The 24,035-nt window shown below is 44.4% G+C and overlaps 1 protein-coding gene across 1 annotated transcript in view; it reads right to left on the bottom strand.

The window, feature by feature from the left end:
- The window catches only part of TRIB2 (tribbles pseudokinase 2), a 28,029-nt gene extending 4,285 nt beyond the window's left edge, over positions 1-23,744 (bottom strand). The window contains exons 1-2 of the mRNA XM_048498784.1: positions 22,138-23,744; positions 15,796-16,088 (exon numbers count right to left, since the gene is read on the bottom strand). Coding sequence (XP_048354741.1) covers positions 15,796-16,088; positions 22,138-22,407 — 563 coding nt within the window. The 5' untranslated portion in view covers positions 22,408-23,744. The remainder of the gene's footprint in view (positions 1-15,795; positions 16,089-22,137) is intronic.
- Between the last annotated feature and the right edge of the window lie 291 nt (positions 23,745-24,035).

The raw sequence follows: 24,035 nt of genomic DNA, 5'->3' as shown, positions 1-24,035 counted from the left end.
CAAGCCGTGGTGTAGCAAAATGAAATGGAACCTTGCCAGAGCCTGCTTCATCAAATGTATGAAGTGACCCTTTCAACCAGCAGCGGTGGATAAAGCACAGAAAATTTGTGAACAGTGGGGTTCAAAGGCCACAAAATACAAAAATATTTTGTAACGTTTCTATGTGAACATCAAAAGATAAGCACACTGACCATCTGGAGCTGCAAAGACAATTTCTAGTTACCCTGTTTCCCCGAATATAAGACATCCCCTGAAAATAAGACATAGTAGAGGTTTTGCTGAAGTGCGAAATATAAGGCATCCCCTGAAAGTAAGACATAGCAAAGTTTTTGTTTGGAAGCATGCCCGACGAACAGAACACAGAAAAATAAGACATCCCCTGAAAATAAGATATAGCGCATCTTTGGGAGCAAAAATTAATATAAGACACTGTCTTATTTTCGGGGAAACACGGTAGGTCTTGGTCACTGCAATTAAACCTGTTGTTAAATTCTGCTTTTGTGTGAAATATTTGTAAGCATTTATTTATGCTATAACAAATCTGCTAATCTTTCAGGTGCCATAAAACTCCTTATTGGTTGTGGAACAAAAACAATCGTACCACTCGTTACGCTGCATTCTGCCATGCAGCTATGATCCCCTACAAATGAATTAACAAATAGAGGGCTGTATTCAACTAGCATTTCTGCTGGCGAAACAGGAAGAAGATTAGCCACTAATCATCCTATGCTGTGGATCATGGGACTCATGTGGACAAAAGCCTACAGTGTATACAATTGCCAAAAGAGACCTAGCTGAAAAGCAGGTAGGGTCCAACTGAAAAAATCAAACCTAAAAGTAAATTATATCCCAGGAAATTGAAAGTTATTATCCATGAAGCCTGCTATGATTTAAAAGGAGCGGAGAGGAAAAACTGTACCTTGCTCGAGGTGACAAAATACCTTAAAGTGGCCCTCTTCCTATGAAATTTCAATCAAGTTGCAGCTTAAAAACAACTTGCCAACTGTTTAAAAGAATCATGTTTGATTCAGAGAAGCATAACATTTATTTCTCATGTACATTCAAGAAAGAAAAGGGACCACTGCCTACAATATTGCCACGAGCTTGTTTTCATCCTGACCTTCCGCAAAGTGGCATAAATGGTTCTCTGTTCTGCCTCGCATCCTCGTGAGACAAGTTGGCTGAGTGGCTTGAAAAAAACCCAGTGAGATTCATGACAGACCGGGATTTTGAAAGCAGGTCTCCCAGATTTCTGGCCACACATTCTAATGACCACGCTAGCTTCTCCTTCTGTCTCTCGAGGTTTCAGAACCATATACATCCCATTGTTCCAATGCAAACCCTCTACATCAAAGCATATTTGCCAGGAAAAAGGGTTTCAGTTACCAGTAACTATTGTTCATCGAGCTTTTCTGCGCAGACATACATGTGAGTCTGCACCTGAGCAGGCCTTCGGAACTTTTCCCTAGCTCCTGCAACAAAGGAGGGCACCCCTCCTGTTTGGAGTGTGACGTGACGGCTCCTTCCACGTGTACAGGAGTGCATGTCCCCTCCTTCCCCAGTTCCTGATTGCTGTCGTAAGCTCAAATATACCGTATATACCGGCGTATAAGATGACCCCCCCACTTTCCCAGTTAAAATATAGAGTTTTGGTTATACTCGCCATATAAGACTACGTACCTGGCGTATAAGACGACCCCAGACTTTACAGATGATTTCCCAGGGTTCAAAAGTAGTCTTATACGCCAGTATATACGGTAAGTCAAAAATACAGGTTATAAACAGTCCAACAAGCAAAGAAGAAGAAGAGTTTGGATTTATATCCCCCCTTTCTCTCCTATAGGAGACTCAAAGGGGCTTACAATCTCCTTGCCCTTCCCCCCTCACAACAAACACCCTTTGAGGTTGGTAGGGCTGAGAGAGCTCCGGAAAGCTGTGACTAGCCAAAGGTCACCCAGCTGGCATGTGTGGGAGTGCACAAGCTAATCTGAATTCCCCAGATAAGCCTCCACAACTCAAGCGGCAGAGCTGGGAATCAAACCCGGTTCCTCCAGATCAGAGTGCACCTGCTCTTAGCCACTACGCCACTGATGCAAAGAGGAAAGCTCACAGTGGGGTGGGAGGGACAGTATGTATGTCTGCACAGAAAACCTTGATGAACAACAGTTACAGGTAAGTACAACCCTGTTTTCATTTTCGTTCTTCAGTGCAGCCCCACATTGGGGATTCCAGCTAGCTCACCAAAAAGAGGTGGTGTGATCCTCTTTTGGAATAACAGATGAAGGACAGCTTTGCCAACCGCAGCCTCTCTTCTGGCCTGCAGGTCCAAGGCATAATGACAGATGAAGGTTTCCTCAGATGACCACGCCCACTCCAATGGAGCGGAAGCAGAAGAGGAAGCACTCAGGGTCTTGGCTCCCCCAGAGGGCTGCTTTTAGCCTAAAACGCTTTGTCAGACCTCGCCTTGGGCGTCAACTTTTGGCAAATCGGGCAAGTCTGTACATTGTGGGCTTCTCCAAGGCAAAACAGGCACCAACTGTGCTCATCACTGTGAGTCATCTTGGTGGCACATTGTGCACAGTTCTTGAAAAGTGCCTTGGAGGCCATAGTACTGCCAGACTAAACAAGTACAGCTCAGCCGAAGAAGGAAGAATGAAAGCTAAGCAGAAGCAAGTGAGGTCAGTTAATGCTACCTCAGGGCAGATTCCGCATGGGCCAAAAACAGTGGTGTGAAAAAGGGTTTACACCGTTTTAAACCATTTCACGCCATTTTCACACTGCCGTTTTTGGCCCATGCAGAATCTGCCCACCTTGACTCATGCACCGCAGCAACTTGGCCAGGAGAAAAGCAAATGAAAAACACAACCACTAGGTAAAACAGGAGCAGCAGTGGCGTAGGAGGTTAAGAGCTTGTGTATCTAATCTGGAGGAACCGGGTTTGATTCTCAGCTCTGCCGCCTGAGCTGTGGAGGTTTATCTGGGGAATTCAGATTAGCCTGTGCACTCCCACACACGCCAGCTGGGTGACCTTGGGCGAGTCACAGCTTCTCGGAGCTCTCTCAGCCCCACCTACCTCATAGGGTGTTTGTTGTGAGGGGGGAGGGGCAAGGAGATTGTAAGCCCCTTTGAGTCTCCTACAGGAGAGAAAGGGGGGATATAAATCCAAACTCTTCTTCTTCTTCTTCACCAAACGGCAGGACAAAGACAACTGAGGGAGGAGGAGGACGTCCTCCCGTACACATGAGAGCAGGAAGGAGCCGTCACGTTACGCTCCAAATGGGAGGCACGCCCTCTTCTGTTGCCAGTGCTAGGGAAGTTCTTCCAAAAGCAGGTCTGTGAAAGCACAGTCCCACACATGGGGTTGCATTGGAGTCCAAAGATGAACTCTATATTCTCGGAACTCTGGAAATCTCTCCTTAGTGAGAGTTGAATGTCCCCTTATATTTGCATCTTCTGCCAGCAGAAGACTTTTGTTTTGTCTGGTGTTCCCTCAGCAATCCCTTCTTCCTGAACTATGTTTTAATTACTGTTTTTTATGTTTTGGCATGTGCTTTTTCGCTTTAACTTTAATTATGCGTTTTTGTTTTTAATGGCTTTTAATGATGTTTTTATTATTCGTGAAAACATTGATATCCCGCCTTTCCTCATGATTCAATACATTTTTACAATAACAGTTTACAATAACGGTTAAAAAAAATATTAAACCCCCACCCCCTCCTCCTTAAAAGATGCTGTTAGCTGCCTTTGGTGGCTCTGATGACAACCATTTTATTATAAAATTCGACTATCCATAAAATTGTTCAATTGTGTACTAATGTTTGGAAAACAGAGCTTTCCTCCAAGAATTTAGAAATTTCCCATGCTTGGCTTACTTACAAGAAACCATCTTGGACCAAACACACAGAACAGTGGATTTATCTATTACACCAAAACACCCTTCACCAAAACACAAATTTATCTTTGTGGTTGTCACTCAGATGGAATTCATTTCTATTTTAGGTTGCTCAGGATTGCTGGAGTGTTTTAAAAAAATCAGACATGCCTCAAAAAAGCAAAAGGTTTTGTTCCATCTTTCATTCATTCCCATGATTCTCTATTCTCCTGCTATTGTTCTTCAGCATAACACTGACACTGTAGCATGAGAATCTACTCTTCACTGCCCCATCCCTGATATCTGGTACCTGACATACTCCAGATTCACTGAAAGAATCTTGGGGGGGTCTTTTTTGGTTTTTTTGCCATATCGTATTCACCTTCCTTTTCCATTAAGCGGCCTGAAATATAATATTTGGCAGTTTTAGATTCTTCAAAGAGAGAAAGAAAGAAAATCTCTATTTTAGTGAACAACCAAGACCTGCATTCATTACAGTAAAGCAGATTCTGTTAAACCCGGACTGTTCAACAACAGCTGGCCTTTATCTGCTTGTTCCAATGTAATCTCCAACAGGATAAAGCAAACTAGCAGTGGCCATGTTTTCATCCTGCCGAAAATGGATTAGCACAGAGCAAATATACACAGGATCCATGTTTGTGTGGACTACACACATACATACTACATTATTTGTAAAATCACTGCATTTGTTCTTTAAAAAGATTTTTAAAATGATGTTACTTCCTCCAAAAACTGTTCGGATCTAATAATCCTAAAACAACTTCTGACCTCATAGAATAAGAGAAAACAAGGAACTGTCGTCTAGGATAAAAAGCAGTGTCCAAGAATGGGGGGTCTACAGCTGGGGGGGGCATCAGTAGTGAGCAGGGTTAGCCTCCAGATAGAACCTGAGGACCCCCTGAAATTACATCTCATTTCCAGACTACAGAGATCAGTGCCTCTCAGGAAAACAGATGCTTTGGAAGATGGATTTTGTAGCACTGAACAGCACTGAGATCCCCTGTCTACCCCAGGCTCCATTCCAAAGTCTCCATGGATTTCCCAACCTATATCTGGCAACACAGGGGTACTTGGCAACCCTAGTATAGTGAAAGAGATGTGCTGCTGACTTTCTCCAAAACTCTGCACGAGGAAACCTCACACTACCCCTCACGTTTTTGCTTGTTTGTTTTAAGGTGGAGGTGGTGGTCATGGGGGAGGGTTGTCGCTGGTACATGATGAAAATCCCCTTATGCCCGTGGTGGCGAACCTTTGGCACTCCAGATGTTACGGACTACAATTCCCATCAGCCCCTACCAGCATGGCCAATTGGCCATGTTGGCAGGGGCTGATGGGAATTGTAGTCCATAACATCTGGAGTGCCAAAGGTTCGCCACCACTGCCTTATGCCATAGGTGTCAAACTCGCGGCCCTCCAGATGTTATGGACTACAGTTCCCATCATCCCCTGCCAGCTGGCATGGGATGATGGGAACTGTAATCCATAACATCTGGAGGGCCGTGAGTTTGAAACCTATGCCTTACGCCTTCACTTTCTCTGCAATGCACTGAGAACCTGAAGAGGGGGGAAGAGAATTTATACTCCTGTGTTAGTTTACTAGCAGATCCCTCACTACTATTTTTGTGGCTATCTGTCAACAATACAGCTAACCACCCGCACAAAACCTTGGTTAACATTTGAAGCAATTTCAATCTGTAATTTCAATTTCAAAGCCTTGATTGGCATAACAACATTTGAGGTAATTCAGCAGGAGTATCACTTTTTTTTTTTTTAAGAATAGAGGACTGTTAAAAAAAATTAATACTGCGAATGAGCCTTTACCTGAGTAAACAGTGGCTAAGCTTCCTCCAGCTATAGCCATACGAATAGTTGAACAAAAATTAGTCAGATAAATATGAGCTTCCAGAACTAGATAAGAACTGCTTAATAAAACTTATTGTATAATGCAAAGCTTTTTTGTCAAGGCTGATGTAATTACAGTATATCATTTCAATTTGGAAAGCGGAGATGAAATAGGCACTTGGAAAGACAGCATTATGCATATATCAGATCACTGATAGAACCCTGCATTAGTGTTATTGTTAAAAAAAGAAAAAGAAAGTTTGAATCATTGCTTTTAAAAAGGGGAAGCTATTCTGCCTATGAATGCTTTCCCATTACTGGTGAATGAAACCACAGAAGTGCAATCAGAGGGCAGCAAATAGCACTCAGACGGGAAATACATCTTTGTCCCCATAGAACCCGTCAGGGAAGCCCATGAAAAACAATACTATTCTGAATTTCTTATCAATATGCAATTCATTACTAAGTGCATTCAGACTTAGCCCTTCAGCTATGTAACAAAACCTGATCAATTAAGGCTCTACCAGAAAGACCTGCAAATGCAAACTCCTGATTTAGAATCCGTTTCTGACTAAGCATTGTAGACAACTGTGGCTGACATTATTCTTCCCTGAAGAGCTTGAGAATTACCAACAGGTTATTAACGGACTTACCCAAGCAATCCTAGCCCCAGGTTAGGCGGGCTGAACAGGATACATTACTGTTAAACCCTCTGGCACTGCCTGAACACAACACTAAGGTAGGAAAGGAAGAATACTTAAACAGAATCCAATTCTTGCTCAACATTGAGTCCATGACTAATAACAGTATGACCCTGAAACGGGTAGCACAGTCATACGTATTCTCACTGAAGATGGTGGAAAATTCCTGATAACTCCCATCCCAACTCCTTTCCCAGAATTCTGAGTATGAAGCTAACAAGAGATCCACACAAGGCATACACAAGAGATGGAAAGGGAAGGAAAGTCAAGGTTCATGGCAGAGGCTATGCCAATCTACTCCAACTCACGGAGAACTAAAAGCACACAACTGGGGAGAAGGGGCATCTAAGAATCCTTCGCAAAACCTTATAGACTCAAACACAAATAACCAGAAGTACCCTAAGCATCTCTGCCATAACCTAGGCTTAAAGGGCAAATGCATGTGATGAGAATAAAATATATGAGGCAACGTACACCAGGAAAGAGAAAACCATGCCTATCTTTCTTTGAATCATACCTCCAAGTTCCTTCCTCCTCATGCATAAAGAGACGCATAAAGAGAGATGAAACCACAAAGCATTCCCCAGTTCCTGAAACCAGGGGAACATGTGAAAGGACCAGATAGAAGACCTCTACCGAAGACCCTGGACAGCCTTTGCCTGTCTGAATAGACCAGGGGTCTGCAACCTGCAGCTCTTCAGATGTTCATGGACTACAAATCCAATCAGGCCATGCTGGCAGGGGCTGATGGGAATTGTAGTCCATGAACATCTGGAGAGCCGCAGGTTGCAGACCCCTGGAATAGACAATACTGACCCGATGGACCAACAGTCTGATTTAGCACAAGGCAGCTTCATGTATGTGTTCAAACTCCCGCTGTACCCTAAGAAAAGCAACGGGGACCCCACACTCTCTTCCACCTACTGTACAGAGCAGAACCAAAGTAACAGGGAATAACATGCCAACGAACTGCACTGGATGAAGATACCTCTTTGTAATGATAGCATTCTCCTCTTGAAAACGTACAGGTTTACATGAAGATATCAAGATGGGACAATCAACAATAGGACAATCAAGTAGGAGTGGGGAACACAGCATGAAAAAAGTCTACGTGATGGCACCTTCTTTCAAGTTTTCATCTCTGGACTAATGAACGTGCAGCTACTCATTACCCATCACTATCCCCACGACTTCTACTTCGCCATATGTAAAGGTGTTTCCCACCACCAGTACCATGCAGATGGCAGGAACAGTAGTGTTTGGAAGAAACTGTTCTTCTATGAGGTCATCACCTTTGGAAAGCCAAGGAGTACATTAAGGTCATCAACGTAACAAGAGCAGCTCCATCTCAGTCAAGCAAAGTCTGGAAACTTCACATATTGTAAGATGCTGTTAAAGTAAACTGAAGCCTTGGTGTTGATCAATAAGATTTCCAACTGTTGTTGAGTTTTCACTTGGTACAGATTACAGTTAGCAAATGGGAAACTCTCATCTGACCATCACAATAACTTCACTATGAGGAACCCACAAGGGAACACGAGTTTCCTGCCCCAGTGCTCCACCAGGTCTGCAACTTACCCACAGAGAACAAGTCTTTTTTCTAACTCTATCCAACCGCACTATCTATATATGCATATTCTGCATATTTTTCTCTCAAAAGGTGTTAACCTAGAATACCAGAATCTTTAAAGGATAATATTGGAACCAACCCGATCTTACTGATAGTAAACACAAGCAGAAGAGCGTGTAACCTTGAATACATGGAGTGTAAAAGCAGCACACTTCAGTGCAAGAGGCGACAGCACCTCAATGTACTTGGTCTAAAGTTAGCTACAGAGCTTAAGTTTACTTTTGTGGCATTTTAATCACACTAAATAATGAAAATCATATCATTTTAGTTTGTTTCCACATATAGGTTTTCCCTGGTAACAGGTATACAGAGTCATCTGAACTCACAAAACCATGCCAGGCCAGTCCCTGCAAACCCTAACAGCAAGTCAAGAGTCAGCCAAGTCAGTGGGGACAGCACACAGGGAATAACATCTGTGCTAAATGCCATCCTAGTTGGCACCCCTTATTTTCTTTTCCATGCAACTCAAAAATAGCCATTGGGACAGCTATCAGGGACAGGGATTGAGCTGCAGACTCAAGTTAACTGGCTAAGAAGTTCTGCTCTATTAAGAGCCAAGATACATAAAAAATGGAAAGATGTGATGTTGCCTCTGTTGGATCAATTCAGTGTGGTGAAGAGAGATCAATTTGCATGAAGAGAACCCATATGAGAAGTGTCCAAGCCCAGTCCCTTCTTGACATGCTGGTCTTCCACAAAACCTGCCTTTAAATAATACAAGAGTAACTCAAACTACCTGCATGAAGCTAGAACACACTATCTAGCAAAAGTTGCACCTTCTTTCAATCAACGCTCTGACTTTGTTTCAGATATCATAAGCTGGGATCAACAGCAAAATGTCTTTGAGTACAACTCAGGTGATTATGTCAGATTTTTACAGATCAGGGCAAGCAGCATAGCCCATTTCTGTGAGCCAGCATAGCACAGCGGTCAGTGTCAGACTCAGATCTCAGAGACCTTGTTTCAAATTGCCACTATATTATGGAGGCTAACTGGGTGAACCTGTGCCAAAACCAACATCTGAGCCTAACCGCCACCATGGGTATGTTGTAAGTTTAAAATGGAAGAGAGAACCATTTAGGCAGTGTTGAATCCCCACAGGCAGGCAGAAAAATTAAACTGTGGCGCTTCCCCTCCCCGCCCAGGGCTCTGGGGCTGTGGTTCCTTCCCTCCCTCCCTCCCTTTCCTGGGGGCTTGCCTTTCCAGAGGTGTCTTTTTCCAATTGGCCCAAGGGGCGCCTTTTTCCAATTGGCCCAGGGCGCCTGTTGTTGTAGGCAGCCCGTCCCTGGCTTCACAGCCTTCCCTTGCAAACCCTGCTGCAGTTGCCTGGTTCTAATAGAAGTCCTAATCAAGACAACAGTTATAACCAGTCAAAGAAGCCCGGATGGTACAGTGATGAATGTGGGAGAAGGACTGGAAAGACTCCAATTCAAATTGCTACTCACTATGAAACTCATTAGGAGCCTTGGGGAAGGCATTCCCTTTCAGTCTGACCTACCTCACAGGTCTGTTGTGAGGACTGCATGTAGAACAGGAGAATCTTTCACTGAGCTCCTTAGGAGAAGGGCAAATTAAAAATGTAATATATGAAGGAACAAACAAAAACAAACATTACCTTCAGAAGCCAAACAATCTCCAAGCACAGCCTAGTAAGTATTCAGCTGCTACTGAACACTAGCAAGAGCTTTCAAATACTTGATATATCATTAGCGCAAAATTTAATGACAAGTTACAGTCAGTCTGAACTCCTACCTACTGACAATTTTTTCTCATACAAGCACTACCTGGAATGCCAAAAGAGACCTTACGTCATAACACAGTTGTAAAAAAATCTCAACCTTGTTAACAAGATGGATTAAAAAGTGTAAGCTGTAAGTGGCAAATATTGTGACAGCTAATATTTGAATATAATTGAAGACTTAAAATATTCTTCCATCACTAATGATTCCCTGGCAAGAAAAATGCCTACAATCAGTTTCCCCCTCCCTTTATTATTCAAAAAAAGCCGCATACCAAGGCTGTACTTTAAATCTGAACTCTTTCACAGAGGGAGATTTCTTTTAAAAAGTTCTCCTTTATACCAAATTAATAACTCAATCCCATCTTCTATCAACAGGCTTCAGGGCTGATTGGAACTGTGCCTTAGAACCTGTGATGTGGAGCAAAGATATTAAATGTCACGCTGCAGCGCACTGGAACAAATTTCATGCTGCATCCGCAAAAGAAGTGGCAACGATAACAAAACCAGAAAGAAGAATGTAGGTAGAACACAGGAAAGGTGACATTCATTATTATCCTATGCACAAAGGCAAGATCAGGACTGCACTATTTCTTCTACCTGAGCAATGCTGCATTCTAAAAGTCTGTGTGATATAAATCCAAACTCCTCTTCCTCTACTACTACTACAGCATACAACAGTCACCCAATGCATATACACACAGGATAGTTCCCCTGCCATATGTCATGCGTACACAGAGTACAAAGGAAAACGAGAGATCAATTCTCAGATCAGTACAAAGACAGCCTGTTGACATTTTGAAAAACAGAAGGGTAGAGTCTCCATCTTGTGTTACAAGGACGCCAATGTCATCACAGCTATGGGTAAATCTAAGTTGCACGACAGAGCACACGCACATCAGGAGATACACCAAGCGAGACCACAGTGTTCTGCTTCTCCAGCACAGATTAAACAAAAGACAAGGATCCAGGTAGACTCAAAGCTGCCAACAAGAGACATTAAACGTATAACGGCTTCTCAAAACTGCAGGGAACGCACTGATGTGGAATAGCAGTGAAAGTGCTTGAACCACCAAAGGGGGAGCGAGCGAGCGCTCTCACGCTTGTGAAAATGAAACAGGAAACTGTCTGGCACCTTGGGGTTTCACCTTCTTCATAAGCAATTTAATTTCAGGCTTTCTAGACACCAACACCCAGAAGGAATTCCAATAACAGGAGATGTTACTTATGACATCTGAAATACCTCACATTCCAATCAAACTGCCAGTGTCAGCAGACACTGAATTCTTCTGACTGCAGGAGCACTAGTGAGTTTGCCCACTTAATGTGGTAAGCAAAATGGTCACCAAAGATCAGTTAGAGCAGCTACAAATAAGAACCATTGTTCAAGAGACATGAAAGACGCAAAAGATCCAGTGGTGGGATCCAAAAATTTTAGTAACAGGTTCCCATGGTGGTGGGATTCAAACTGTGGCGCAGCGCCAATGGGGCTGGGCAGGGCACGACGGGGCCGTGGCTGGGCATTCCGGGGGCGGGGCATTCCTGGGCGGGGCTGTGGCAAGGACGCAGCCGCTGCGCCGGTCCTTGGGCGGGAAACGAATGCACGCAGGCGCAGGCTGCCACGCACACAGTGCACCTCCTGCTAGACTGCTTCAAGTTCTGCGCGCTACTGCTGAGAGGAAGAGCGTAACTAAGGCAAAAATCACGTGGCAAAATCACCAATTAGTAACCTCCTCTTGGCACACACAAATAATTAGTAACCTACTCTCGGGAACCTGTGAGAACCTGCTGGATCCCACCTCTGAAAAGATCCCTCAATACTCTATCCTGAAATCAACAGTACATTACCAAAAAAGCACAATGAAATCCTGAGTTGAGCTATCTTCCCACAAGGCCCAAGACTTCGCACATGCTCTCTTGTGACAAGGGACGGAGCCATGCTGCAGAGACAGGAGTGATTAAATTCTGCTTTGTAATAGCATTTCCTGCCACCACCATCAGTTTCACTCTGGCACACATATGTGTACAGCCAGACAACTTCCCCAGTCCTTGGCAAACTGCAAAATGAAGACAGATGAATCAAGTTGTTCATACTGTTAAAAGACAAGATAGAAAAGATGCACAAAAATTATTTCTCTGCATGCACAGTATTCAAAAAGTAAAGGACAAAAGAAAGGCCATCATCATTTCTGATTCTTTCCTGACCAAAAAAAACCCCTATCAAAACCAAGTCAGAAAAAATGTTAATATTGATAGCCAAGACAAGAACACTGGTCGTTGTTCCCATCTTAGCATCAGGGGCTTTTCTGCATTTTCATTTTCCTCACTTGTGTGTTCCAGTTGCTTTTTTGGAGGAGGAGGCTCTGTCCTGGACACATTTTGCTCCCTCTAGTGGCCAATTTGCTATTACATTGCTTTATGTCCAGCATATCTCCCTGCAGATTTAAACCGCAGGTTTTTTACGCTACATGTACAGCGATGCAATATCAAATCAACCACTAGAGGGACAAAAATATGTGTGCAACAAGGGAAAAAACATAGCTACAGGAACCCACAAGCAAGGAAAATGAGAATGCAGAAAAGCCCACCTAGTCAACTGATCATGGTCAAAGCTAGAATTTGTAGAGTTACTTGAGCAAAAACAGTAACCATGATCTTTAGTATTCAAAGACCATGTATATAAAATTAGGCCCCTTCTGCACATGCAGAATAATGCACTTTCAATACATTTTCAATGCACTTTGAAATTGGATTTTACTGTGCAAAATAGCAAAATCCACTTGCAAAGTGGACTGAAAGTGTGTAATTCTGCATGTGCAGAAGGGACCTTAAAGGAGGAAAATAAAGTGCCTCTAGCCTCTTCTTAAAAATTGCAAATGACCTTAAACATTTATAGTACTTTGTTTCTAATCATTATTCCATCATCAGTGTATGGTATGGGTGCAGCTGCAAACCAGACATTTAACATGAATATCCTAGGAAAGTTACACAAACAGGGAAAGAGAGGGGATACGGCTTAATAGCAGAGTGTCTGAAGGTCCCAGGTTCAATCCCCAGCATTCCCAGTTTAAAGGACAAGGCAAAAGGTGATATGAAAGTCCTCTGGCTGAGATCCCAGACAATTACTGTAAGTCTGTGTAGACAATACTGATCTTGGTGGGCCAAGGGTCTGATTCAGAATGCAGTATGCAGCAGTTTCATGCATGCTCATGTGGAAGAAACAGCTTGAACACATACCTGTTAGCACAGTGGTGGTGAACCTTTGGCCCTCCAGATGTTATGGACTACAATTCCCATCAGCCCCTGCCAGCATGGGCTGATGGGAATTGTAGTCCAAAACATCTGGAGGGCCAAAGGTTCGCCACCACGGTGTTAGCAGAAGCTACTCTATGACACTGATGATATAATCCACAGGTGTCAAACTCGCAGTCCTCCAGATGTTATGGACTACAGTTCCCATCATCCCCTGCCAGCATCATGTCGTCCATAACATCTGGAGGGCCGCGAGTTTGACACCTATGAAATCAGTCCTATGCAGAGTGACTCATATAGGCCTAATGAAATCAAATGGGCTTGGCCTGGAGTAATACTGCATGGACAGTTCCACTGTGACTTACCTAAGATACAAATACAAAAATGGCAAAAATAGCAACTGCCAAAACTCCTCCTATTTCTTACCTGGGCAGCCTGGACAGATACGGAATCTACATGTTGTTTTTACAGGACATCCCTGTAAGCAAAATCAAGGAATGCCCTTCCGCTCCAGTGTCTCTAGCGGTCATATTAGCCACACACGTTTTATTAGCAACACTTAAGAAACCAGCTTTATGTGTCAATGTATTACGTAAACGAAGAATTGCCAATTTAGTTTAATGCAATGCAGAGTTGTGCGTGTGCCTGTGGAGAATACAGATCCATACTCCCAAGACTCAAGAACCCAATGATTATCAGCTTCTGGAAAAAAGCCACACAAACCCGCGTGCAATTGTTAAAGAATCCAGGTTTCCCAATGCCATGGGTGAAATCACCTAACAGAGAAGTAACATCAGACAAAGCTTTATAGACCTGTAAAAGGCCTTCTAGAGATATAAGGCTCTTCTCCTTAGAAGTGCCCCCTCCCTCAATTCCCAGGCTCAAAAGTTACCACCCTTTAATCCCTAGCTTAACATTTCTGATTATAACCAAAACTGATAGTCCAAAATTTAGCTAGGGAGAGTCAAGGTTCACGATATAGTAATGGATAGGTCCTATTGAACCAAAGAGAGCACTACTGGTTAAATAGTTGTCAAAATTCTGTAAATCTCCATGTCCCCTCCTCCTTCTATTCAAAAGAGACTCTCGGAAGGCATTTGGAGGCTTCCTATTGTACAACATAAAAATACAATTAAAAATAGGGTTTTCTGCAGCAGAACTGAGTACCAGCACCTTTTCTCCACTCCAAAGTGGCTACCCCACTCAGCCAGAGAAAGCAAGCATAGAGCTTCAAGAACCCTTAATGGGGATATGCAGATGACCGGGGCGGAGCGGAGGGAGTGGATCAGTACAACTTCAAATTTGAGTGCTGGCACTTTTTTTAACAACAAAAAAGCATTGATAGGAACCAAGTACATGCAGCTGAAACTAAGCATTTCAGCAACTCATTTATTCATCTGGTGACGAGGAATGGTTTTGCATATTAAAAAATGCCTTGCCAGATGGCAGGGAAAAAGTGAGACAGCTTTCAAAATCTTGCTACCACAATAGGCTGTCTAGCATCATGACACACAAAAATAAGCATCCTGCAAAGGGAAGATGGAACAGGAAGGAGTTCCTCTCCTCAAAAGGTACATGTTATGTGGAATTCTATTCGACACATGACCTTCAATGCCAAGAACACACTTGCACTATAGAAACAAGATAAAGAAAGCTAAGAATGCTGTACAGACTTCGCAGTTGGAGGGAAAAAGTCACACTCTTCCTTACCCCAAGGATCAGCTTCTTCAGGAAACCAGACATCTGACATGAACATCCTCGTTTTTCTGACCTTCACTATGCAAAGGAGGGGGCACGGGCAGAGTCATATTACCACTAATCCCTTCTGGTCCCCCAGAAGAACCAGCCCCAGGTCCCTTCCTCCATCACAAATTACAACCTTACCTGCATCACAGCCTTACTTATAGGGCTGAGCGGAAACACTCCTGCACTCTGCCATGGTAGCAATCAAGGCTAGCATAGCCGTATTTGCCAATGAGGCAGCTATTGGGGATGGGGGGGGGGGGGGGGGACACAGTGGTGCCAGAACGTTATGTGCTTGATGTAAAGGGCGGGAAGGTGATCCAAACTGCTACGTCCCAGGCAGAATGGTGGTAGTGAGTACCTGAAGGAAAAGGCATGTGCCACTTAAGACAGCACAGGGGGAGCCATGCCCAGACAGCAAGGTCTCTAAAGACCTCCCCTAAGTGGAGGGAAACACTGCAACCATTCGCCATAACAAAGAGGCGAGGAAGCCAAACTACAGCAACACGAACTCAATTCCCAGTTGCTTTCTGCTCTTCTCCCTATCATCTACACAGGTTAGTGTTACCAACCTCTGAATGGGGTGGGGAGATCTCTCAGAATTACAAATGATCTCCAGACAACACACATCAGTTCTCCAGGGGAAAAAATGGATGCTTTGGAGGACAGAACCTATGTCATTGTGGGCCACTGTGGTCCCTTTACCAAAACTCACCCTCCTCAGGCTCCAGGAGTTTCCTAACTTTGAGCTGAGAGACATCTCACAGAGTATGCCCCACGCTGCATACTGCCTCCCCTTGAAACAGCAATGCCAGCCCCTATACTACATCTGTGGGCCAGGCCAAGGCAACAGTATTGGCCACATCCAACAGGGATAGTTCCACAGTTTCCCTTAGGCATGTAAAAAGAAAAGACTATCCAGCATAGCCGTAGCTGTTAAAAAAATATGTCCTGTCAAAACCTCAGCTACGTTCCCTCGGAAAGCGTGGATCTTTACCTCTCTTCATCCTTGAAGATGAATTTCCGCAATTTCAGATCCCGCAGTACCAGCCCGCCATCGTGACAGTGCGCCACAGCAGAAGCTATCTGGTAGAACAGCTTGGCCGCCTCTTCCTCCTTCAGCTTCTTGCAGGTACGGACAAAGGAATGCATGTCCCCATAGCTCCTTTCAAAGAACACATAGGCTTTCGTCTCCCCGAGAATGATTTCGGTAATTTGGTTGATGTTATCGTGGAAAGGCAGACAAAAACATGGTGCAAGCAAGTCTTGGTAGCAGCCAATGTCGAACACCTAGGGACATAACAGAAGAGAATTAAGAGAGTGAGAAATGGGCTCCAGCCACCACACTACTTTAGGGTTGTAACAAGCACTTTTGTAGATGTTTATGAAATGCCTGGAGTTGCTCTCTTCCTTAGGAAAGGTCCCCCCCCCCAGCCCCTCCGTCCCCAGCAAAGTATGTCAGTTAAGAGAGGGTACCAATTTCTTCCTCTCTCGCAAGAAAAAGCCATAATGAAATTAAGCAATTAAAATGTCTCTCCACAAGTGAGAGTATTAAATCCAACATGTCTCAGAGGTCAATTCAGTTCCCATTCTGATATCCCTTATGACTTGATGGTCAGTGACACGGCATTCAGTCAAGGGAAGCGTAAGAACTCAAGAAATACAGAATAGAGTTCCCCCCCAATCCCATTCTGAATCCAGTTCGATCATGAACAACAGGCCAAAAACACTACAGTTCTTTAAAAAACCTTAATATCTTATAAGCATATTGCAATCCTCATTGTGCCACTATCTTAGCCTACTGCTATTAATCATTTATACTTCCTGTATTCCTTTACTCTCTTGGCAATGGAAATAAGCCAATTTCACTTTCAGACCGTCAGCAGGAAAACAACAACTGAAAACCAGAGGCAGCAGTTTGAAAAAACAAAGAACAGAACAGGGGCCATATTTTGAACTCAGCAAGTAATGAGGGAGTGGCTATCATGGTTCCATCCATATGCAACCTGAGGCACAGAGAAGAGCTTTTCAACTGTTACCTCTAGTGTGCTTCTGTTACATTACAAAAACCCTGCCTTCCCTGATTTTGCTAGTTATCCACTCACTCAGAGAAGAAGGAGGAGGAGGAGTTTGGATTTATATCCCCCTTTCTCTCCTGCAGGAGACTCAAAGGGGCTTACAATCTCCTTGCCCTTCCCCCCTGTGAGGTAGGTGGGGCTGAGAGAGCTCCGAGAAGCTGTGACTAGCCCAAGGTCACCCAGCGGGCGTGTGTGGGAGTGTACAGGCTAATCTGAATTCCCCAGATAAGCCTCCACAGCTCAGGTGGCAGAGCTGGGAATCAAACCCGGTTCCTCCAGATTAGATACACAAGTTCTTAAACCTCCTACGCCACTGCTGCTCTGCTACACCAGGGGACCACTATGAGACTCAGGTCATCAGGAAGTACTTACCTGTATGATGCCACATGCATCCAGTGGCTTGTTTAAATTAGATCACTGCACTGCAGCGATGTACAACATTAGGCATTTTCATATTGAATAGACATGGTACTATGCACCCACAGCAGCCCAGTTTAAATTACACGCTCAGTAAATTACATGCACTCGGGTTAGCCTGACGGCACTGGGTCTGAGACACAGGCAAAGACCTCATGAACCTGCCCCTCTCCTACATCAGCAGGGGCCAAGACTTTGACAGGGTCTTTTCCCTACATACTTCAGCTGCTCACTCCATTTCCTTTATCTTGATTTCCGCACAGGAGTCAAAAATCAAGAGGCATGAAGAGAATGCTTTGCCAAACAGGGCAAGTAAGGTCTTTTCCTGCATCTCAGTAAATAGCTGACATGCACCACAGGAAAAGGGCTTCAATAAAATATCTGTTGCTGGAGGAAACAAAGTAGAAATTATGTGGTTGCTCGTACAGGAGAGGGTTAATGAGACCTCGTCCCACAAATCTGGCTTTCATGGGTGAAAAAGGCCAAGGGGCATCACTAAGGTTACCAGCAACCTGGAGAATTACTGTTGTATCTCTTTAAAAGGCTTCGCATACAAAAATGGGCAAGGAAGCTTTTCATGGAATATGAAAAGCACAGTGAAATAATATCACCAGGTATAGCATATCCCATTAAGGATGCTTTTAAATACACTGTATAAGGTATCTTCAATCCACTTTGCAACTGGACTTTACTGTGTGAAACAGCAAACTTCACTTGCAAATGATTACTACAATGGTTTGAAAGTGTATTATTCAGCATGTGTTAAAGATAACCCTCTATTAAAGGGGTTTTCTTTAAGGCAGATTTTGGGGTTTTCTTTAAGGCAGATTTTGCTTGAGTTTAGGATTCTACCTTTTCATTTTTTAAGCTGTATTGAGAGCAAACTCCAGACCAATCATGTTTCTGCATTGCCACATTTTATCTTTATCTTGTGCAATGAGGTCAGTCTGTGTTCTTTAGTAATAATCTGACTTTGCAAATTTTTTGACCTTCATTGTTTAAGGGGGAAGACATTTGAAGTATGCTGTTTACCAGTAATAGAAACCTGTGTCTTGCATTGGTTATGCTTTCTTTATTGCAATGCAACCATAATTCTCAATGAAATCCTTCCTGTTGCCTTGAATCAGTATGTCTTCTAAATGTCTCATGCACTGATTCATTCATAATCAGTGGATTAGCGTAACATTTTTATATTTGAATTTCCCAGCATGCTTTATGCTATCTTACAACTCATTCACAAGAACATAGGTGACATGTCTCCTGTTAAAGAGGCATTCAAGTTTTTAAAGGGACACTCACTTTAAAGCCCTTCATGTTTAAAAAAAACATGATGACAATCCAATGGGAACACACAACTCGTATCTTATTATATGCTAAAACAAGTTGAATTTCTAACAGATTTCTCCATCTGTCCATCATCCTAGTCTTAATCAACAAGGGCCCAATTCCTAGGGTTGCCAGCAATCTGGGAAAAAACAACAACTCTTACCTTGAAGAGCTTACAGATTCTAGACATGTTTATTCATAATGGAGTTCCATGGACCCTCAGTAAGCATGCATAAAACTGAAGCCCTAATCAATAAGCCTGTTCAATGGTGCTTCAGCAAAAGTGGCATTCCATGGACATTTTCACCCCGTTCCAAAAACATATGAAATCTATCACATTTTCATCCTGCTCCTCTTACAAGGAGCTAAGGTAGGATACACTGTTCTCCCTTCCTTCAGTTTATTTTCAGAAACAGCCCAGAGATTATTTAGGCTGCAAAAGAGAGTTGACCATTAACGCAGTACACGGGACTCAAGTTGGGCCTGGGGTTCCTTCCTTGCATCAGATGTAAGACCGTTACACATCAGTGGCAGGGTTCTCCTTAATTCCTGGGTTTGTGGTGCCCAATCAGCATGAGGACCATGGTTTACAAGAAGAACCCCTGCACCATTTTCTCACTCCACATTAGCTCCAGAGGCTGGTTCCTGGGGAAACCCATGTGGAACCTGGGAGACATGTGAGTTTCCCCAACAGCACCCCCACATACACGCATAGCCAGTTTCAGGATGGAAAAATGGTGCCAGGGAGGGAGACAAAAGCCCTTCACCATGTTTGCCATGATCCTGATCCTAACTGGACCCCAAACACAATGGAGGAGAACCCACAACTTGCATGTGACTTTATTACGACTGACACAGGGTGGAAATCCATGATCCTGATCCTAACTGGACACCAAACACAACCGAGGAGAACCCACAACTTGTATGTGACTGTATTATGATTGGCACAGGGTGGAAATCCAGCCTCCGCTTGTGTACTCTGTAATGAGTTAAACGGAAGCACGGATTCCAACCTCGTTTTTCCCAGCCCTAGGGCAACACCCTAACCACACACTGACTCTACAGATGGAGCTCTGCTACTTGTGCTGGTTAATGGGCCTACTGACAAGAAAAGAACCCTGGGGGCATTTTGTACCAGTACAATCAAATTCCAGTAGTGCAGAGGCACAGCACCAATCTCCAACAGGAATGTAATTTTTGTGTGTGAACACTTCCAGAAGTACTGGAACAGAAGCTGCTGGAATAAGAACAGATACTCCCACCAGCAAGCCATGAGAAAAACATAACTATCTTCCAGTTACTGTACAATATGTAACCTTTGTACTGGTGAAAACCCATCCTAACAGTCATTACTAAGATGTCATTTGATTGATCTTAAACTTTGCTAGTTTCCCAGTACAGATCGTGCCATGCCTTGCAATAAGGTAACTTGCTTTGTCTCACTGCTCAAACAGGCTCTCCCTCAGTATCTGCTCAAAGAGATAGGCAGCCTAATGTATTTTTCCAGCACTGAGAAGTAAACAGAAATCAGCTGGATTTCTAAAAGCACATAACACACAGGGAGGGGAGCCAGCCAAAATAAATGAGCATGCTTTGTGTATCCAATCCTCAGGCTTGGGGGAGAAATGCACAATGAGGTTTTCAGTCAGAGCAGAGACTAGATGTCTGCAACAGGGTCTATGTTTATTCAGAAGTGTAGGTGGACATATTAACAAGTGTATTACAAATTTACAACAGGTGGAATTCAAGTATTTGTTTGGGGGTATTTAGCTTGCAATTCTGGAGAATGCCTAATGACATCACCAGAACTTTTTAAAAAACCTAACACAACTAAACAGCTGAAGCACATTACACATCGTGACAATAGGTTTATGCAAGCTTCAGTTTGGTTATGTGGTGTCTCTCTTAACAGCAAACTTGCTTTACAGTGTGTGTGTGGGGGGGAGAGAGAAGTATCAGAAATTTAAAAATTAACTGCTGCTTTTTGAAAGATTTTGAAAAAGAGTATTTGTGCAAGCTCTCTGCACTTTCATGCATAAGTCTCCAGTTCTTCAGCTTTCAGCTGCTCTTCCTGTTGTAGGAAGCTAGGAATATTTTGCTTTACATCTAGTTTGGCAAAGGAGTTTAACATTTTAAACACCACACACCCTTATGTTAGTTTCCAGCACCTTGCAGTGGAAGTCCTGCAAGGTCAAAGGCTGTATTTGACGTGGTCAGGCATAAACAGCACAGAACTAAATCTTCATTAAGATCTGGAATTCATGACTCACAGGTGGCCAGTACATTTATACTGCCCTGCTATGCAAGCTTTTATGAGTAACCAGAGGGTGTAATTTAATTTGCCCACCACATATGAATCTAAATAAAAACATCCTTTAGTCAACAAGACTGGCGAAGCATTTGATTTATTTAAGGAGTGTTCAACGTGGCTAGCACTAGCTCCATAGCCAACCAATTCAACTCCAGCAATCTGCAGTTTCCGTTTTAAAAAAAGAGCCCACAAATATACATTTTTGGGGACCAAGCCAGCATATTTTCTCACAGCCACTGTACAAATTGCTCCTAGAGGAAAACTCCGGCGGATGGAACAGAAAGTCTGGCACCCCACACACCCTGGAAGAGTAACCACAGCAGTTTAGGAACAAAGGAAATAGGACTGCCTCCGACTGAATGGGAGCCGCTTCCCTCAATAGGCAACCATGCGGACTCGCTTTTCCCACAGCACCCTTTCAGGAGGCCGGAAGCCTGAAATCAGAACCACAGTGACTCCGTTGATTAATATGCAGCCAGACTTTAAATTCTCGACAGAATCTGGAAGGTGGTTTTTGCAAACAACCCAGAAGCATTCGGCGGCTTCCTTAGTCAAGATCACTTTGGGATGGGATTTTCCTTTATTCAGCCAGAACCGACACATCTGTACTCAGAAGCAAGGTGAACTAAATTCAACAGGGTTTACTGCCCAGTAATCATGCCTGGAACATCTTAAGTGGATTCCCCACACTTATAATGAGTTGCAATCATTATAAACGAATTCATTTTTTTCCTTTCGACAAATGGAAAATGAACTCATTTAATAAAGAGCAGAACTCATAAATATCCTATGCGGAACGCACCTGAAAGAACAGCTTCCAGAGGGCACAGAAGAGAGCATTGTACACAGGGAACCCCAAAGCCACCCCTATTGAAAACCAGCAAGGGAATCCCCAGTTTGGAAGGAAAGAAAATGAGGTTGTAGGAACAGCCATTGAGGCATTCAGCGCAACTCTTCCCCTTCCCCCCACTACAGTATCCCCTCCCCCCAGGCTTTGGCTCAGGGCCACCCTTATAACGTGGCCATTGTCTGGAAAGTTGCAGAGAGCTCTTTAATCATGGAAGGGGGGGGGGAGTTGTTTAATTAATTTCCCACCGTGCCTAACATCAATGCTCCGTCGCCTTCCTACCTTTGAGTAACCCTTCTAATAATAAACCCGCCAGACAGAGAAAGGCTTGCAAGCCGGAGAGGCAGGAAAGTTGCTTACCTTGCAAACCAGCTCTTCCTCGCTGTGCAGATGCACGGCTCGAAAACTGCGGTCCCCTTCCAAAGGCTCCAGCAATAAGTGTTTCCCGATGCAAGACACGCAATGCGACAAGCTGGGAGTCTCCGGCGGGCTGGGCGAGCCGAGGTTGGGGCTGAAACTCTGGCTGGACTCGGTGGGTCTCACGGACGAGAGGTCTTCGAAATCCTGGGTTTTGTTCCGAGGTCGGCCATAGCGCGCGATGGTGATGGGGGTGGACCTGTGTATGTTCATGGGGATGGAGAGAACAAACCCCTCCGGGAAGCCCCCCCACAGCACGGACGCCCCCTCGGGTTGCCTGCAGCCGCTCGCCACCGGGCCGGCAGGAACAATGCCTTTGTGCAAGTCGTGGAGGGCAGGTTGATTCCGGGGGGGATTGCAGCCCGAGCGATAAAGCGGAGCGAGAGGAAGCGGCGCGGGGGGAGGGAAACGGGAGATCAATCGAAAGGGATCTGCTCAGCGAAGTCGAGTCTCCCGGCGGGTATATTTTCCTGCACCCCAAAATCGAATGGGTGCAACGTGCACGCTTGCAAAACTGCAACGTCGCGGGCAACTCCGGTATTTGAAGCCAAAGGTCCCTCCTGGGTATTTCCGTTCCCGGTTAGCCCTTCCAAATATTAACACGGTTTAAAAAAAAGGTTAGGTAATCTGGTGCAACTGACGATTGTTCTTGCAGCCTAATAAAGACACCCGCAAAAAAAAAGGCTCCCTTTTTTTTGCCTACGTTTTAACTGTAGATGGCGTCTGGACCTTTTCCCTGATCGCGAGGACCATCCAGAAATGCAACAAAAAATAAAGAAAGAGCATTTAACTTTAGAAGGTCAGCGACAAGCTCCACCGACAATACAGATGCGATTCGGTCATGGGGCTGGGGTTTTCTGTATTATTATTATTATTGCAGGCAAATTCCGCTTTCGAGGGAGGAAAGAGAGGGTCTGAAACATAAAACGTGCCGCCGCTGCCAGGAAGAGAGGGGCGCAAAGCTCCACGCGCTGCAACGATGATCTTTTCCTTTTTGTTCCCTTTGATCAGACACAAAGTGCAACCAAGGACAGGGAAAGATCGATGCTCTCAGCTTTCCATGCCGTGCAGTTAGTTTCTCCCTTCCTCCGGTTTCCAGCAGATCTTGCAGCGCAGAGAAGAAAATACATAAATCTACATTTGAAAAAAAAAATATCGACCCAACAAAATGCTGCAGGCAGGAGCTCTCCGAAGGCTTCTCCTTTGTCCCCCTCCCTTAACAGTCCCGAGATGGGAAGAACAAGAGCAGGAAGAAATGCAGCCGCTCGAGGAGAAAAAAAAAAGCAGGAGCTGATCTTTATTCCTAGAGGCAACACAAAAATGGGGTGGGGGGGAGAGAGGAAAGGGATGGCCGAGCCAATCCCTTTCAGCAAGACATCATCTCCCCCACCGTGTATTAATAGCTACTTACGTGGCTGGGATTCTCTCTGGCTGTGCCTCGCTGCTCAATGTCAGGCTGCACAACCGCCAGCACATTTGCACCGAGCCTGAGCGCAAAGGCTGCCCGACTGCCCGGTGCTCGACGCCGCACAGCGGACTGGCTCCGAGGAGAAAGCCCGCCCCGCACTGAGCGGCCTCCTCATTGAGCCAAAGAGACATCAATCACTGCCAACTCTGCCCTTCCCCCCTCCCCCCTTCCTGCTTGCCGCTCATTCAATGAGCCGGCTGCAGGGTAAACAAGGTGAAATATCCTTCCGCAGCCCCGGCTGCGAAGTCGCTGCTTTGTGAGCAGTTTGCAGCGGCTGCCGCTGACGACGAATGGCGTTGCGTTGACCTCTCGTTTCTGCTTGGCCCGAGTTTTTTTTCCCCCGTGGAAGTTTTCAATGTGTAAACTGAAGTCC

The sequence above is a fragment of the Sphaerodactylus townsendi genome, linkage group LG01 (assembly GCF_021028975.2).
Source record: "Sphaerodactylus townsendi isolate TG3544 linkage group LG01, MPM_Stown_v2.3, whole genome shotgun sequence".
Lineage (NCBI taxonomy): Eukaryota > Metazoa > Chordata > Lepidosauria > Squamata > Sphaerodactylidae > Sphaerodactylus > Sphaerodactylus townsendi.
This window is presented reverse-complemented; position numbering and strand designations above follow the sequence as displayed.